Source organism: Eurypyga helias, unplaced genomic scaffold, assembly GCF_000690775.1.
Source record: "Eurypyga helias isolate BGI_N326 unplaced genomic scaffold, ASM69077v1 scaffold18885, whole genome shotgun sequence".
NCBI lineage: Eukaryota > Metazoa > Chordata > Aves > Eurypygiformes > Eurypygidae > Eurypyga > Eurypyga helias.
Window position 1 is genome coordinate 1 of NW_010253614.1, and position 18,302 is coordinate 18,302.

At 48.3% G+C, this 18,302-nt stretch overlaps 1 protein-coding gene across 1 annotated transcript in view; it reads right to left on the reverse strand.

Moving 5' to 3' along the window:
• Nucleotides 1-2,506: 2,506 nt before the first annotated feature.
• The window catches only part of LOC104510468 (anaphase-promoting complex subunit 1-like), a 29,836-nt gene continuing 14,040 nt past the window's right edge, over nt 2,507-18,302 (reverse strand). The window contains 23 exon segments of the mRNA XM_010152726.1: nt 2,507-2,622; nt 3,681-3,815; nt 4,076-4,274; nt 4,598-4,693; nt 5,146-5,232; nt 5,577-5,715; nt 7,196-7,263; nt 7,689-7,766; nt 8,575-8,692; nt 9,783-9,869; nt 10,114-10,307; nt 10,628-10,681; nt 10,774-10,864; nt 11,100-11,176; nt 11,733-11,807; nt 11,938-12,016; nt 12,165-12,247; nt 12,404-12,538; nt 12,703-12,794; nt 13,413-13,647; nt 13,959-14,230; nt 14,691-14,809; nt 16,067-16,293. Of these exon segments, the coding sequence (XP_010151028.1) occupies nt 2,507-2,622; nt 3,681-3,815; nt 4,076-4,274; nt 4,598-4,693; nt 5,146-5,232; nt 5,577-5,715; nt 7,196-7,263; nt 7,689-7,766; nt 8,575-8,692; nt 9,783-9,869; nt 10,114-10,307; nt 10,628-10,681; nt 10,774-10,864; nt 11,100-11,176; nt 11,733-11,807; nt 11,938-12,016; nt 12,165-12,247; nt 12,404-12,538; nt 12,703-12,794; nt 13,413-13,647; nt 13,959-14,230; nt 14,691-14,809; nt 16,067-16,293 (2,856 nt within the window).

The following is an 18,302-nucleotide window of genomic DNA, read 5'->3' on the forward strand; positions in this document are numbered from 1 at the left end:
CAGGTCCTCAGGGACCTGGAGCAGTACAAGGCAAAGCCCCAAACCCAACCAGCAGCCAATGCCTGCGGTTTAAACCTGCAAAAATTGAAAATATTGATCCCGCGAGCACCCGGCCCAAGCAACCCACAGCCCGAGCAGGACAAAAGGGTTTTTGGCATTCCCAGCCAGCAGCTAAAGGAACCAGTGTTTTAAACCGCAAAGCCTGGCCCACAGCAATAAATAGCATCTTACCCTGGCAAGTTGGGGGGGCCTGGGGGTCGAGACAGACCCCCTGGCTCCACGTGGGGCTGGGAGAGCGAAGCTGGCATTCGTAACGGGCGCCAGGCACCCCGAGCCGAAACTCCCCCGTCGCTCTGCCCAGATCATTGGTCCAGGTCGCGGTGGCGGCTGCTTTCAAATTCTGTTCGAGCTCAAAAAAGGAAACAGGAAGCCTCTCGGCTCTTGACTTCGTGCAGCTCGAGAGGCTCCAACACCCACACGCTCTCCTTCCCAGCCCCCCCAGGCCAGAGCGGGGTGCTGCTGAGGAGGTAGAGCCACCTCCTCGTGCTCCCGGAGTTGGGCTGGACCCGTGAGCACCCCAGCTGCGCGGGGAGATGCCTCCCCTCCAGCCCCAGGGAAGCTGGGCTTTGCACCTCCTTGCAGGGGCTTGCTGAAAGCATTTCACTTTTTTGGGGCTGTTTGTGGCCAAACGCATCTTCAAACTCCCCCGAGCGCGGGACAGGACCCCGTTTATCCAGGAAGATGCTTTTTTCCCACCTTCAGTTGGGATTTCTCAAGCATTTCCACTCCAAATCCAGCGTTTGCACCTTCCCCCGCAGCGTACACGGGGCAGAAAAGCAGCAGAGCTAAACATGCGCGATTCCTTCTGCTCGTGGGTGGGGGCTAAAAACAGACGGAAGGAAAACCAGCTTCCCCACGCTGCACCACGGGAGGAGGCACGCTGGCCCAGGGGAAGGAAGGGCCGAGCGCGCGGGGCTGGAGGTCTCAGCAGCAGGAGTGGGCTTTTCCATAAAGGCTTTATTTAATTCGCATAAAGTGGATTTGTTATTTTTTGTTTAAAAATGAACTAAACTGCGATGCTTCCGGGCTGCAGCTGTCTGAGAGGTGCTCCATCTCCAAAACCTGGAATGCAAAGCCTCGGCAATAGGACCCTCTGCGGAGCTTCCCACAGGACACGATTTCCTCTGGCTGCTCCACGCACGAGCATCCTGTGCTTCCCGGGAGCCAGCAGCAGGACACCCTCAGCCCCAGGTCACTTGACACAGCAGAGAGAAAACCCATCCGCTCGCTTCCCGTCGCCAAGACGGAGAGCCCTCAACTCCGAGAGGATAGCTCCGGGAGGCTGGCGTCCGAGCTCCAGCTCCAAAGCAGCTGCCCCAAACTCTGTCCATCAGGTTCCTTAAAGAATTACCCCCCCTCTGAAACAAAACGCTGACTGTCCTACATGGGGAATGAGATCCAACCTCTGAACAGCAGAAAAAAAGGGGAGGGGGTAGGGCTTTTCACAGTTGGAGCTCAGGTCCTTCCTGGTTTGTGAATTGTTTCTGCTTTCTTCATAATCCCCCTGCCTGGTTGTCCCCTCCCTAAAATCCTTTGGCTCTCCTACCTGAGGGTTCGGACAAAAAAAACCCAACAGGGAAGATCAGTGCAAGAATAAGATCAAATTTGAAACTTTAGAAGCAGCAGAGTCCAACAACTTGGCTCTGGCTGCTGAGTTATAATCCCTCAACCTCCGGCTGCTTTTATTGGAGTAACTCCACCTGCGTTATGAAAAATGAAGTGCCTGGCCTGCCCGGCACGGCTACGGAACCAGCCAGGCTCCAGGGAAACACAGCAGAGGTGAAGGAAACACAACCGAGTGGCCAATTATTTAAAGTGCCCGTAAGCAGTTTCAGTTCTTGCCCAGACATAACGTAACGTGGTGGAGGCAGGTGTTTTCTCAGCAGCCACTGACTAATTGCAGAACAAAGAGTAGAAAAAGAGATGTAAACAGTGCAGGAGTTTGGGGCAGAGGAGTCCGAGCAGAGCGATTTATACGTAGGGAGCGCGTACGCTTACGGAGGAGGAACACAGCGCCCTTTAGGAGACGTAAAGAAATCAGAAATGCCCCCAACGAGACCAAAAGGGGCTGTCCGTTCCCGAAAAGCACAGGTGGCTTGTGTTTTCCCTTCCCACCCCAGGGCAAGTCGGCCACCTACCGCCGGCGCCGCGTGGAAGGGGCTTAACGTACACCACGGGCTATAAAACCAAGGAAATGGCAGGGTCTCCAGGCAAGGCCTTTTCCGAATTCACCGCGCAAAAATTCTGTAAACGATGAGTTACAAAAGTAAATTTATTACGACGTCGCTTTTACAGTCTGTAATTCATCATGACACTTTATAAATACTCCTGGCCACAGTCACTGGGGGCATGTTTGAAGCTCACGCTGTCCGAGAAATGACAAAACAAAGTGTATTTCCCCCTGGGTGTTCTCCCGAAAAGCATGGAACCACCACCACCACCGGAGCTACAGCACCATCGACTGCGGATTTCTGAGCAACAGGGGAGCGAGCCTTAGCAACGCGCGGACCGGCACGTTCAAGCGCTTGAACTTCAGGAGCAGCTCGGAGAAGTTGGTGCTTCCTGCAGGGAGGAAAGGCAGACAGTGAGCGTGCCTTGGGGTCAGGATTGCCCGGTAACGGCTGTCGGATGTGCTCGCTGCTACCCGCTTTGTTGCCAGGTGGGTTAAAAAGTAAGGTTTTTGATAACAGAATGTTGAGAAATCCCAAATTCAATTAACACGGCAGGAACTCCCAGACCAGAGGCACTGGAACAGGTAAAGAGGACAGAGAAAACCCTGATTTCCTTATGACCCAAGCAGACATTCAGGCACCCGACTGGAAAACCTCCAAGACATGACACTAGTCTGTATCCTCAGGGTGCCTGCACCTAACTCCCAGGCTGGGGGCTGTAGCCTCCCGGGAAGCCACCCAACTCCCGGGCCAGGGCACCCGGGAAGCCACCCAACTCCCGGGCCCCACCCGGGAATCCACCCATGTCCCGGGCCGGGGTTGTGGTCCCTGGGAAGCCCTCCAGCACCAGATCCCTCTCCCCACAGAGGTGGTTCCATTCATGTCACACCCCTGGGAATCGCAGAGCTCCCCAAATTGAAGCCCAGCTGCTTTTCCATTGCAACTGGAGAAACCTCAGGCAAGCAGAGGGCTGGTGAACCCCCAGGTTGGGCTGACGGTGGGCAGGAGAAAAGTCCAAGGGCCCAAAATTTCCCTGGATCCCAAAGGATTACTACTGGAAATCTCAAAGAAGAGGTGGTCGCTCTGACTAGGTACTTCCAGGTAAGAGATTTAAAGGATATTTGGGATAAAGCTGGCCCAACAAAAAGAACATTTTCTCAGCTACAGCCTGTCTTATCTGGTTGCCTGTGAGATCACCATTTCCAGGTCAGGAAAAAGCCCAGACGTCTGTTACACTGGCTAATTCTGACTTCTTTACTCCTGAATAAAGCCTCTGCCTTCCCTGTCCAGATTCCAGACCGCTAAAGACTAGAAATCAATGGAAGAGCTTTCAGAGGAAATGCATGCTGTCCTGTAACTCACAGGATACACTCTGTTCAGTGTGCAAGGCCGATCCCAGGAGCGTGTGTCCGTGCGAGTTCAGCGTGCCATCCCGCCCTCCAGCCTTACCTTCCAAGCCTCCGGCTGCCAGCTGCCCTGGCGTCGGGACAGAGTGGTAAATAAGGAAGCAAGCCAGCATGCTCAGCTGCGATTCCTCCGTGGGCTGCCTGCTAAGGTAGGAGTGCAGCGAGACGTCCCCTCCAGCTGCAACACACAGGAGACACCGATGGAATTCAAGGAGGAAGCAGAAAGGCAAGACAATGGCATTTCCACAGAAAAATCCCACTGGGAAGAGTCTCCACCTCTCCAGTTTCCCTGTGACCACCCTGCTGCAGCCATGCCTCGCTTTTGCTCCTGGCAAACTCTCCCAGTGCGGTATCAGGAAAGCGTTTTCCCTGGCAAACAACCTTCCAGGTGTTTCACACCAGACACAGGCCGTAGGATTAACGTTGGCCCCTCCGTACCTTGAAGCCACTGATCCAGAGTGTTGTCGATAGTGCACTTCATCACGGGCAGAAATTCGGAGTTCATGAAGAGCCCTCGGTTCGGATTCCTGCTCATCCTCTCCTGGTGACTCCTGGAGCTGAAAAATTCTAACACCAGCTTTATCTGCCACAGCTCAAACGTCTCGGACATCTCTCTTCTCTCTAATCTCCTCACGGCCTAGCAGAGGGGAGACACAGAGCGACGGTGAGAAAGTGACCCGGAGGAGGAAAGAAAACATCGCTGTGGTAATCGTGAAGCAAACGAAGCCTCAAACCCTGGCTGCCTTGAGCACCTACTGAGAAAACCCACCAGCCTCCAATTTCGGTTTTCATCACCTTGAATTCTTTTCCAATTTGCTTTTAAAAACCTCTGCTGTCCCCCCCATAAGCTCACCGATACCTCTCCTTTTCCCTTCTGTCCTTTACAAAAGCGCACAACAAACAATACTACTAGGCCAAAGCGCGGCTTTAGAAATAAGACAAAACGAGTGTTTACTCCACCTGATCTATCGCTATGTACGTGGGCAGCATCTCTGGATTCTCCTGGGTAACACACTCATAAAGAATGGAGGAGAAGAGATCCAGGATTTCCTGTTTCTGATAAAAAGGAGAGACATGTTTACCAAAGCACGCACGCCACATACAGTTTACTTCAGGTTCTTGCATGGCTCGTGTTTCCTTCCATTAAAGTTCGCGCAGGCGACGACACAACGTAAATTAACGACAGCTCCCAACCCTACACAGTTTCCTTTCGTTCTTGGAGTTGCTAAAATCTGTTTTACTTCCTCCCTTAAAGTTGTTTCGTGTGGAGAAAGAGCGCCAAACACTCTAACCCTTCTGCAATGGCTTCAGCCAAATGCTTCAAGACACCGGGTAGAGCCCTGTGTTGAGCACAACTGTCGCTTTTTTACACCTTGGTGTTACAAAACTTCTCTCAGAACATTCCCCGTCCTCACTACTTGAAGGACTGATGCTTGTTCCTCAGTTTATCCTAGGTTTTGCCCGCCTTTTATTCAAGGAAAGCGCCAGTTCCTGCCTAAGCGTCATACCTGGCCCATGTCTGCAGTCGGTTTGCAGAAGTAGTCGGCGAACGAAAACAGAGCAGGATCAGAAGTGAAAGCCGATATCGCTTCTGGCTGGAAAAAAAAACACCAGAACAGATTAAAGCAACACACTTGGAATGAACTTTTTGGGTTCACAGGAAAATTTATACCCCATCCTTTCTTCCCCAGCACACAAGCGAGAGCACCGTAACCTACATAAAGCCCATCACGGGCAAACCCGTGTCTGATCTGAGCTCATCGCATCCCCCGAGAAAGCCACCAGAATTCCTTTCCCTCCAGCAAAGCAAGTAGCTTCAGCACTCATAACCCTGTGACAGAGCTTGCTGCTGGAATAATTAACACGGCACGGCCCGCCGCGCTTCCCTCAGCCTTTCCGGGGGTGGTATTCCTGGTGGGAAAAAGTTTGGGAGCCGTACCTTGAACGCTCGAGCTTCGGAGTTGCGGTGAGTAACAGTCTGTGCCAGGAGACTGCGCCAGCCCATGGGATCCTCCTTGTAGGAGAGCTGCCCCGCGCGCAGCTTCACGTACAGGACACCGCCCTTGGCAAGGATGGATCTGAAATCACAACAGCGGTGTTCGCTTTGGGACACACACATGACAAGGCAGACCTGCAGAGGGAATGGGAACTCCAAGAGCTCACAGGAGGGAATATCCCCTTCTAGGCTTTGTCCCAGTTATTTAAATCCTGCCCGAGATACACGGAAATCTCGGGATCTTCAGGGCAGACTGCTATCAAACAGGGATGCGGTGGCAGGCAACGGCAACAAAGAAGGGAAGAGCCCTACTGATATAAGGAATATAACCTCCTGGAGCTGCTGCAGGTTACTGGTAGACTCTGCCAGGATGAGCTCCCAGCACCAAGGAAAGCCACGTGAGTTGGTATCCACGTGTAAAAAACACCCCACCATCTCCAAAACCCTGCTATTCCTGGCCAAGCCTACGGAGTTCCACCACTACACAGCAGCCGTGCGTTTACCTGACTGAAGAGTATCGGTTGCGCCGTGAACCGTAGGCACCGGGCACCCTTAAAATAACGGAATGATCTGTACTGAAACTAACTACTTAGCATGACAATGCGGCGGCAATTCACACGTAGCAAGACAGGGAAAATAATGTCTCACACGTGCATTTGTCTCCAAAACCCCGTCAGCCCTGTCTCTAGCGTTTTAAAGGGCTGGGGACACGACTTGACAAGCACCAAGACGCGAGCGCCGACAGAGTCAAAAGCATCTCGAGCGAGCTCCTGGGTCAGCCACGCGGGTTTCTGCCGCAGCAGCTCTTTCAGATCAAGAAGCGCCCTGGTGTGGTAAAGGCTCCGGTGCAGCGGGTGAACCAGGCTGTGCCTCCCAGTCTGGAGGGCTCTGCACTCCACCTCCGGCTGTTATCTCTACGGACACGGCCCATCGTAGTGCCTGATTTCATCTCAACAGTAACTAGAAAAACCAGGCTACTGGTGAAAGACGCAGCTGGCTGCTTCGGTCCTACTCGCAGAGGTGAGTCGCTACAGGCTGTTAAGCGCACAGACGAGAACAATTTTACCCACAGATACTGTATTCCGGTAAGATTTCTGTTTTTCACAGTTGCCCGACAGCGAGTTAAACATGCAGTAAGCAGCGCTTTGTATACTTCACGTAACATGAGAAAAATGGTATCTCACAGAGCAGTAACAGTTAGCCAACCACTGTATCAACAGTCTGGGAAACATGACATCACATCGTCTCAAAACTAAACTAAAACCATGGGGTTGAGATGGTTTCTGGTACCGCTCAATCCCGCTGCCAATATCTGCGGTTTTTACTATCAGGTTTTCCCCTGCCCTGTTTTTTTTGCATGAATTACTCACATCAATAGGTGAAACCGACTACGCAGTTTCTTTCTTCACCCTAAAGCGCTGTCGAATGCACAACAGCGAACCGATCAAAAACCAGACTTCTTTCCAAACCATAGGTGTCACACGTACAGGAGGTTTAAAAAAAAAAAATATACATATTACTCCAAGGTCATTACTCAGTCAGGCGTTACACAGAATACTTACTTTAGATGGTTCGTTCCCCTGCTCAGATCTATTAATAATTCCCAGTACCGCGGTCCCTTCACTTTGATCTGTCAATATAAGAGTTTTCATTACTAGATATAACCAGAATCATTATATTAAGAGTTTTCTCCCTAAGCCTACAGCTCTTTCTGGGCCCGTACAAGGACATGTGCCCTTTCATAGTGTCACCCAACCTGCAGACTCAGGAAGAGCACACAGCTTTTCTCTCCCACGGTGAGGCTTTCAGGCACAGGGAACTCCCTGCTACATCCGATCTCGAAAGTGTTACAATCAAGACCGAAGAGAAGCACCTGGCACGATTTAACATGTGTTCTGTAGCCACGGAATTGCTTTGGGAGCCATTACTATAGGCCAGCGTTGTGGGAAGTTAAGGTTGGACAAAGGATCAAAGGAGAGTCCCTGTGTCTCCGCTCTCACACTGTGACACAAACCGGGCAATCCAATTCCTCGTTAAATTGGAGATTTCCTTTACCTGCTTGAGTAAGTGAAGCTCTGGAAGAAGCATGGGTGCCATGAGTTTCTCAGTGGCTTCCGCGTACCACTGCGTGCTCTGCAAAATGCCACCAGTATTCGCGTATTAGTAAAGCTTGTTTTCGTGTGAAAAGAAAGAAAACGTGCACCTCAGCAGCAGCCCATTGGCAGAAGTCAGGCAGTTTCTGTTCCCAAGCTCTGGGTAACGACACAGCTTAGCGCTGCCTTTAGTGTCAGGAAACATCAGCCTAAATTAAAGGCGTATTTCCCATGGATGGAGCAAGTGCGTGTCGGGCCCTCTTCAACCGAAGGTTTGAGAAGTAAACTATACCATGAACATGCCAAACCCTTGGCTAGAGCCACAAGGGATCCACGCAGCACCTCTTCTCCCCAGGAAATCCCCAAAACCCTTCCTTCAGTCCTCCCGCAAGTGACACCCGTCTCGCGTAAGCCCACACAAAGTAAATCCTGCGGGAAGGACTCCACTCCAGCAATGCAAGCACTGAAGAGAAACACCAAGCTGCCAGTTTCAGCAGAATCAGGCAGTTTTTAAAAGGTTCCAAGCACCTCTGTGCCTTTGAAAGTCTCTAGAAAGAGAACCACAGCCCTGGGTCAGTCATCATGCACTTGGCTGTTTGAAGGCTTTGTGGTGCCTTTTATTTGTCCTTATTCTGCTCTCAAGGTGACACCAAAGCACACACAAGGTGTGAGTGGGCAGAGTACCAACCTGCCATTATTTGCATAGAGTTTGGCTCGCCCCCACCACAACCTGAAAACAAACCCCAGGCTGCCGGCCACAACAATGAGAACAGCGTGCCTTCGGCGTACTGGAGTCTCCCACACCCCCTCAATGGCCTCCGCTCCTTACGGCCTCCCAGACACGTTACCTTGTAGGTCACCTCAATCAGCGCGTAGCAGGGAGTGTTGGAATCCACATCAACGGGCGTTAAGAGCCTCGGTTCCGCCGCCAGCACGTACAAGTGACGCAGAGCCTGAAGGTGGTACCTGTGTGTGGAAATAAGGAGCTCGACACCATGCAGCACAGGCAAGGAATAATCCCCAAATACCAACCTACGCACAGCTCAGTAACAAAACAGTTGTTGATTAAAGAGGAATCTGTAGTAATGTAGTAGGTTTTATATATTTTTTTAACATGTGTGGGTTAGCCAACAGAACAGGACTTAATGAAATCTAAATAAAACTGATTAAGAGTCCTAAACGGACAGATTGGGCATGAAAATCTTTTCAGCTGAGCAAGCTGGAACAGCCACGTCCCAGGAGAACAGTGTAGAGTCTCAGGAAACCTGTTTGCGTTGCCTCAATGATCACCACCATAGAATCACAGCATAGTTTGGGTTGGAAGGGACCTTAAAGCCCACCCAGTCCCACCCCCTGTCGTGGACAGGGACAGCTTCCACTAGACCAGGTTGCTCCAAGCCTCATCCAGCCTGGAATGGATGAGGCTTATATCCATCATTTTCTATCTTCACTTCTCGTCTTCCATTTTTCTTGGAGAACACCTCAAAAAAATTCCTTTCCAGAGCGCCTAGGTAAAACTCCCATATAATTTGCCTGATTAAAGAGGAATCTGTAGTAATGTAGGTTTTATATATTTTTTAACATGTGTGGGTTAGCCAACAGAACAGGACTTAATGAAATCTAAATAAAACTGATTAAGAGTCCTAAACGGACAGATTGGGCATGAAAATCTTTTCAGCTGAGCAAGCTGGAACAGCCACGTCCCAGGAGAACAGTGTAGAGTCTCAGGAAACCTGTTTGCGTTGCCTCAATGATCACCACCATAGAATCACAGCATGGTTTGGGTTGGAAGGGACCTTAAAGCCCACCCAGTCCCACCCCCTGTCGTGGACAGGGACAGCTTCCACTAGACCAGGTTGCTCCAAGCCTCATCCAGCCTGGAATGGATGAGGCTTATATCCATCATTTTCTATCTTCACTTCTCGTCTTCCATTTTTCTTGGAGAACACCTCAAAAAAATTCCTTTCCAGAGTGCCTAGGTAAAACTCCCATATAATTTGCCTCTAGATAACCTCTTCCGTAAGACAATTTAGCTGAAGGAAATGCAAACCCTTACCGATTATCCGTGCTGTGAACAGGGAAGTGAGGATACAGAGCGCAAAGGAGAGCAGCGATGGAAGAATTCGAAGTGCTCAGGGAGTATCTGTAGAAAAAATTACCTATTAGTTCCCTGCTAACAAATATTGGCCACTAGCAAAGGAATTTCAAGTACTTTGGTGTCCCAGGGAAGGAGCATTTAAGTAATGAAGTATCTAGAAGACAAGAGGACTTCAATTTGCAAAGAAGGTGTCTTTATAAAAAACAAATCAAATAACCTGCACACTGCTCCAGCTTTTGCAGGAGAGGTGAAAGAACAACAAAACCTGTCTTTGGAAATGGCAAGTTACCTTCCACCTCCCAAAAAGAGAAGCCCCAGAGCCATGTGGTGAGCCAGGTGGAACCCGTAGTTCATCTCTCCGCCGGTCTTCTTGTGCATGAAACGGCAAAGCTGAAGGACTTTCAGGTTTCCAGAGCCAGCCATCACCATGGCGAGGGACAGCAGCAAGACGCTCAAGCACGTTTCGAGATTATAGTGACCTGTCTTCAGGGGGAATAGGGAAGGCAATTATTACACTTCAGCGGTCAGACGCGAGCTTCTGGTCTGCCTAATACATAGAATCATAGAATACGCTGCTTTCTAGCCCAGAGCTCGAAAACCACACTCCGCAGAAAGAGGTAGAGCGGAGAATCAGCGAAGTCTGTAACAGAAATGATTCACAGCCCTGCCCCACTGTCTAAATAGCCTGTAATACAGAAAAGTAAAAGAGATAGCTTTGTTTCCATTAAGGTTTTTGTGAGGGTAATCGAAGTACGTTACACAACGAAGCCTTCTTTTCACTGAGAAAACCAGGAATAACTTACTATTGAAGCTATTGGTGCTGACAAACACTTCAGGAAATCGGTTGCATACTTGTACTGGAAAGAAAAGAAATGCATACTAAATATAGGTACAAAAAGATAAGTTACAGCTCTATAGAAAGCGAAGGAAAAAAGTAAAAAGCTCTTACCAAGCACTTAAATGCCGCCAGATTTTCTGAACCAGCAAACCGAAATCCCAGTGACAAACACGCTCCGGCGATGATGTAGACGTGGGCTTGCCTAATAAGCAACATCAACAGGACATGACTACATATTTCTATTTTCCTCATCTGAACATGCATCACAAACTTCTTTATAATTCAAAAAAAGAGGAAAATTGGAAAGAGCGAGACTTATCCTTTACAGAAAGCTGAGAATACAATTCCGTAAAAACCAAGGGAGAGATTTTTTTTGCACGCTGCCATCTCTGTAAAGAGTTCAGCCGCACAGTTCAGAAGAGGGATTTTTCACTTACGCCAGCGTTTCTAAACTCAGGTCTTCAGACGAAGGCAGCTCTGTGGCACTTAGAGACACGCTGTTCTCTCTTATGATCTACAAAAAGCATGAGAGAAAAATTAACGCAGGGGAAACCGCTTAATTAATGGAAACTCTGGGCACAGAGGGTTCATAAGCAATCCAGAACATTTCGGTTTCACAGGTATATAAAAGCTGGGTTTAATTCCACGTGCTATTGCTCCCTTGTACTTGTGATCCAAGAGGGACACCTTTCAGTGCTCCTGGATCTGGTGCCTTAAAGATCTCTAAAATGACAGCAAGACAGTGTCAGAAGCATGATGTTACTGCACGTACCCAAACAGGAGAGAAAACAGAACAGGATACGGCCTCAAGAGGCTGTGCAGACCAGCAGCATCCTGTATTTCTGATAAATATCCAAGTTATTTGTAATAACCCTCTAGCATGAGGGAATGGGAATCCCCAGAACTCCCATAAGAGTCCAGGAATCCGCTGGAACCATCATCTCCGCCAGACAAACACAATTAATGCTCGTTTTCTTGCGCAGCTCACAGGACTAAGGAAACATTCACAGGCGGAACAACCCAACGAGATGTAAAATTGGGAAGTAAAGGCATTCGGTGTAAATACATACTTGAGGCACGTTGCTATTAACCCACTTGGAATTGGGCAAGATGTCATCCCACAAAATCAGGCATCGAGCCAAGGTCTAAAAACAAAAAAGCAAGAAAGCCAAAACATGAGGAAGAAAAAAAAAAAAAACAACACAAACACTAGCGGTATTTTTTAGTGTACCAGATGCACACAGAACCGCAGAGAATCAAAAGAGAGAATCTCACCCTCAATAAAAGGAACTCTGGTTTTACAAAGTCCAGCAAATACATGGTATCCGGTGCTTGAAGCCAATCAGCAATGGATCTGCAGGACACAGGGAAGGAAGGGGGTTTCCAGATGGTACTTCAGCACGAGGTTCAGTAAGCCACAGAGCGGAGGGCCAAAGTTACAGCAGCTTAAACTCTCTCGCAAGTCACAGAGAAACGCCTGAGCAATTCCAAGGGTAACTGACCTGTTGTTAGTCTTTAGGTAGATCATAGCAAGTGCCAGCGTGGCACCTGGACAAGTAACGTCCACGTTGATGGTGTCTCCCTCCTGTGAAAACACAATGCTTACTTTGGGACCAGCTGACTAGGGATGAATGCCCGCAGGGATGGCATTCTAAGTCCCTCACTGCATCCAGAAACATCCCTCTCTGAGTCCTAAGCTGTTGTTTTCAGCTTAAACGAGCGAAAACCCATCAACACGTACCTTGATTTGGTAACTGGGAGACTTGTGCTTCTCTCTGTGCATTGCTGCTTGGAATCGCCTGTGCCCCCCAACCATGTACTGGTAAAGCTGCTCGGGAACGTTGAGGTCTGACATGCCTATCAAATTACTGCCATGCTAAGGAATGAAGGGAAGAAATCACATGGAAGTGCCTTCCTATATGAGGAAAAAGATGCCTTTGGCCAAAGGCAGCTGGGAGTGAAGGTCGAGACAGCTCTTATCACCCCCATCCCGATATATAACGGGTCTTCTATAAACCATAATCAACAAGAAGCACTTACCCCCAGGCAAACCATGCCTAAGGCTAGCCCAGACGCCAGTGAATAGGACTCTCTGTCTGTGCAGTACTCCATCTCCGGTCCAGGGGGGCGTCCTGGAGAAAAACAGTGACATTAATTTTTTAATATTCCTAATAAATTGAGAAATAAAACAACCTGCCCCTTCTCAAGAAAGTCAGGAAAGTTCTCAGCAGAATTACAAATAACAGTCACTTAACTCAGCCATTCCAAACAGCAAACCCCTCCAAACGGAGTTCACCCTTCATCTCCCAGGACCCATCAGATACATGGGGCACACAGCGTGCAATTGAGCCACTCAAACGCTGCGGAGGGCCGGGATCTCCGCAGATAACGACATCCAGGTCAGGAGGAACGTGTCGTTCCAGCAGTCCTTTCATCAAGGAGCTGGCAACCCCAGACCAGCTCTCATCAGACAAAATTCCCAGATGGAAAAAGTACGTAGGACCAGAGCTGATGCTGGTACATTTCCTGTAGTAAATTCAACGGTTGTTCTACGCTACACAAATACACAGTTCACAGGAACTTCTGTTCCTCTGAAAACAGAAGATGGGGTTTGGAAAACGAGAGGTGAATACTGTGGTGGCAGATGTATAGTTAAAATTCTTAGCTCCATGACGCATGGTACAAATCACTCCCACGCTGTGATTCTCCCAGTCCCCATCCCATTTTTCTACCCCAGTGTTGGCACCTACCTATTTCCGCCAGCAGAACCTCAGCCGTGTGCCTGTGAGCAGTGCCCTGATAGACAAGGCCGATTCCGATCACGGCGGCCACCTGCACGTTGTGGGGGACATCCAGCTCCGTTGAAGTCGGCGGCAGGAGGGCAGGTATGTGGATGCTCAGGAGGCGCGTGATGCCCATATCCATTGTGCCCAACTTGGCTGCGGAAACACCAAGCAACAGCCCGATACTTGTCATCTCATGGCCCTGAGAAAGGAAACAAATACCAGCAAATGAAAGAAGCAGATGTGTTCAGTGAAGGGAAAACGCTTGTCCTGGTGTTCCATTCCCCTAGCCCCATATGGAAAGCTTTAGTGATGAAACTGCTGAAAGTCTGCTAAACAGAAATAAAGTCCTGCATTACCAACAGCAACAAAGCAACTCCGATACGTTCCAGCACCAGAAAACTTCCAGTTCACGTGTTTCAGAGAAACCTGTTGACTTTTCTGCCTTGATTTGTTTAAAGAATTCAAGTCCTACGGAAAATTCTACCTGTTCCTTCTGAAAGAAGGCCTCACCTTTGTCAAGTAGTCGTGTATGTTGAGCGTTGCAAGTTTCGTGAGATGCCCGTTGAGGCCCAGAGCCATGAGGAAGCCCGCATATTCGTTCGCTAGTTCGGCAATTTTGGGCTTGTTATAGACAATCCAAGCAGAGTCTATCTGTGAAGCGGGTGCTATCTTCAGGCCGGCAGCAACGCCGTTGTGAAAGCTGGCCCAGCAAGCCATGTTGGGAGGCACATCGATGTTCCCACTGTTGAGATCAACAGTGGTATTCCTAGGAGGAGCACGGCCTGCCCACGACAGAATCGTTAAAAGCAATTAGGTGAATCCAAACAGCTCCCAACTCAGCAGGGTGCCGAGTGAACAAAATGACAGCATGCAAGGTTCTGCTGATGTGAAGACAGCCTTGGGTATCTTCAGGCATGTCAGAAGACAGAAGCACAGTGCGGTACATAAACTGGGGACGTGGGTTTGGCAGTAGGTGTCCTATACGACACCGACGCTGCTCAGCCCCAAGTTATTTCACTCTGCCACTCACGCCACGCCTGATCTGAGGTCTCAGCGTTAAGATAACCACATCAGCCTCACGACAAGCTAGCAGGCCACAGATGCAAAACAAAAAGAGCAACTTCTTCACAAAAAGCACACTTAAGCTATGGAACTCTTTGTAGAGAGACGCAGAAGATGCTATAAACATTACAAGAGGTTCCAGAAGAAATGTGGTAACAACCGAAACTCCGACCAACGTACCAGTTAGATTCAGCTTAGGGATGGGCAACTGCTCCGTTGGAACAGGGTGATAGGAGAACAAAGTGAACATTCCTCGTCCGACGGGTAGTGCCATGGTCCGCTGGCACAGCTGTAACAGCCTGTTGGGGGGGATGACAGAAAACCCAAGACAGCTGCTTAATACAGGAAGTTTTTCCATAAACAGGATAGAAAATAAACCTACAGACAACAGGCACTGGGCAGGCTGTTTTTCTTGACTGTCTAGCCAAATTTTCTTGAGTAGGCTAAACCTTTGAACCACATCTTTGGCCCCTACAAGATTAAACTCAAAGATGAGCTTTAGCTGACATCATGTTGAAACTTGTCTCTCTTTTCCCTTTAAGCTAGGTGCCAGCTGAAGAAATCTGTGCTACGGACAATTCAGCAGCCGTATCAGAAACGAGGTGAAAGGAGAAAGCAGAACAAAGGCGACTGCCGTACGGGATCTTGCTATGACTAGCGAGCACATCTAGTAGTAACCTGTGTGCAGTATTAAAGATGCGCTTCCAAGAATGCTGACCACAGTTCTCTACAATTTACTCTGGAAATACTTTCTAGACTTGTTAGATTACTCAGCTTGTTAGGTCAGACAGTAATTCGATGCATTCCTTTAGCTTCCTACTTCTGTAGAGTGTTTTGTATGTTAATGATGTTCTGAGGTTTGCTTTTCTCTTTTGTTTTTTTTAAAGAAAACATTTTTATCACCCCCAAAATAAGTGAATAACACAGAGGGTCAGGGACACTAGTGAGGCCACTGGGCATACAACATCTCAAATAGGTTTCAAAAGAGAGAGGGATGGGACAGTGAATTTGCTTTCTATAGAATTAATTAGGTCCTCTGAGTCAAACCTTGCTTAGACCCATGATCAGCCTGGAATGAAGGGCTCCCCAATTTTAGGCAGGGGATAGACAATGCTTTGTTCTCTGCAGAGGCGTTTTCTCCACAGCATAGGTCCTGTTCGTATCTCACACTACTTAGGTGGAAAAAAAATAAGGTTCAGCTTATATTTCACACTTTTTAGGTGGGGAAAAAAGAGCTATAATCTGCTTTCAAACCCTAACTGCTCTCAGCATGCTGTTTGGGGTTCAAACTAACACCCTTTCCCACCTGCTGCTCCAAGCTGGAGAGCGCTCCAACTCAACTACAGCAGAGTTTTGCCCTACACTGAGCTTCAAAGACTTGGATTATGAAATCCAAGCCTCTTCTACGTGTCCTTCACGCATGCCTGCCTACTTCAATGTTCAGACTGAATGTCAGGTTAGACCTGTGTAACTTTAAGCCACCAAAAACATTCACACCATTTCTCACCAGGGTGAAACGCTAAAGAATCGCTGCTAGAAACGGAGGCAGTCGTTACCGGTTTTCCTTCTCTTCTATGTATTCGTGGTCACTAGCTTCTGGCATCTGCACCACGTTGACACGTACAGGGCGGGCACTCTGAAGGAGCCGGCGCACTTCCTGCACCCTCAGATCCTCACTCCATATCAACGACATCACTTCCTCGTTCATGTCATTCATGCCATCCTCATCCTCTTCCGACTCGGTTCCAGAGGGAATATCGGAGGACAGCACCGGGCCCACAGACTGCAAGGGAAAGAGAGAGGGAAGAAATGAGTTCCAGTGGTGCACATGGGTATGGCTAACGCTCAGAAAGCTGGCAAACCCTGGCACCACAACCTGGATGCACCTGCACCGAGATTGGGCCGTAAAAAGAACGGACAGAGCTGCATGCAGTCACGAGCCTCACTGCTCACCTGCTCCTCACACTCATTTAGGAGGCCTCAAGGAGTTCTGAACATCATAACCGACTGTTTCTGCACACCTAAACGGGATAAATACCCATCAAGGCGGGAGGAGATGACATCTCAAATATATCAAAGACATAACCAAGGCTGTTGAGCAAGGGGCAACAAGTGGGAGCTTGAAGAGGTGACATATAAATAGATCTCTTCCTTGCAAAATGCTATCGTGTTTCAGAGCAGTGGTAGGAAAGGGCTTTCCCCTCCCCGCCTACACAATTACCTATGACAGCCATGAAAAAATACCATAAGTTCAGCAGTGAAAAACAAAGCCAGATGAGCATTTTGATGTGTAGTAAACCAGAGGTTAAAATCCGGAAGGAACAGACACAGCTCTCTGGTGACAACCTGCTTTTAAAAGTGCCACTACCTACTGTCCCTCAACCAGAGCTGCTGTTCCATGTATCTTGTTCGGGAGCCTGCTTTATGGTTCTCATCACTGATGTTTTCATGAATTAGGGCTTTAGTTTGGGTTCTTGCCCTACAACCTTGGAAAAAAACAAGCTACCTATGAAAATAAAGAGACAAGGCTGTCACCCTGCACCAAAGCATGGTTCATTCTCTACAGAAATAAGCTCTACAGAAATAAGCTTTCCTGCAGAATGTTGTTTCCTCAGGATCTAACAAAATAATCTGGACACTGACCTTAAAGTGAGCCAGCATATTCCTCTTTCTTTTCCATCTTTCACATGTGAGAGATTAATTAAAAAAAAAAAAAACACCAAACAAAAAAACCAAACAAGGCAAGTGCTGACAATATTGATATGTTAAATCTAGGAATAAAACACCCCACATCCCTCTCTCAACCAGACATTTTTCCTGAAACCTCAGGGTTTCAGCAAGCCGAAAGGCACAGAACGGCACGGACCAGAGCGAACCCAGAGTCTTCCTAAGGCTCACTGGAAACACATGACACCAGAGGCGCAAGTAAATGAACAGCTGATGAATGAAACCCAATTTCTTCTGATAAATACGCAATCTCAATACATAACTGCACCACCCATACAGCCGGCGTCCGTTTTGAAACAGGAAACTCCACCCTGCCCTCCTGAGAAATGACAAACAATTTGGTGTTCGAAGATCACTTTAGCCTTTTAAGGTAACATACATTCGAGGCATTGTTATAAAGTAAGTGATAAAATCACTTTTATCATCATTTTAAGATTCAGTACTGTTACAGTCGGGCTGTAACACCAGCAGAAGATGAAATGGATTTTTGTGAATGGTGAGGCAGCAGATTTGAATGTGGAGTTCATTTTCTTTTCTCCTAAATGAATTTCTTTTAAATAAACTTTTATGGATATGCGGTTAGTCACAAAGCCTCCGTTCTAAAAAGTCAAGAGTAATTTTAATACGACTTTCAAAGCTGAGCCAGCAAAAAGGATCTTGACCAAGATGTACTTGAAACTATGAGTCCCTCTTCCCGACTTCTGAAAAGGCTACAGACAATCTCACTGCTGCTACCAAGTCCTTTTGTGCGTGCCACTAGCCAGCTTTCCAGAGTTTTGGCTTCCTCAGCACTCAAGTGAGCTACAACTCGGTGGCAATCACTAGCATCTTACAATCAAAATAAAGTGTTTAAAAGAAAAACACCACACTTTTTTTTCCCCAATTTACTTCAGGATACAAATAACTAAACCCTTTCTGAGGGGAGGAAAGAAAAAATGTATAAAAAGTGTATTTTGGAAAGCAAGAGAGGGAGATGTCAGCTATGCCAACCCACGAAAAAGCCAGACGGACAAATGTTCGCTTCCTACTCCCCATGCCATCACTGTTTGGATGGCAGAGTCTCCA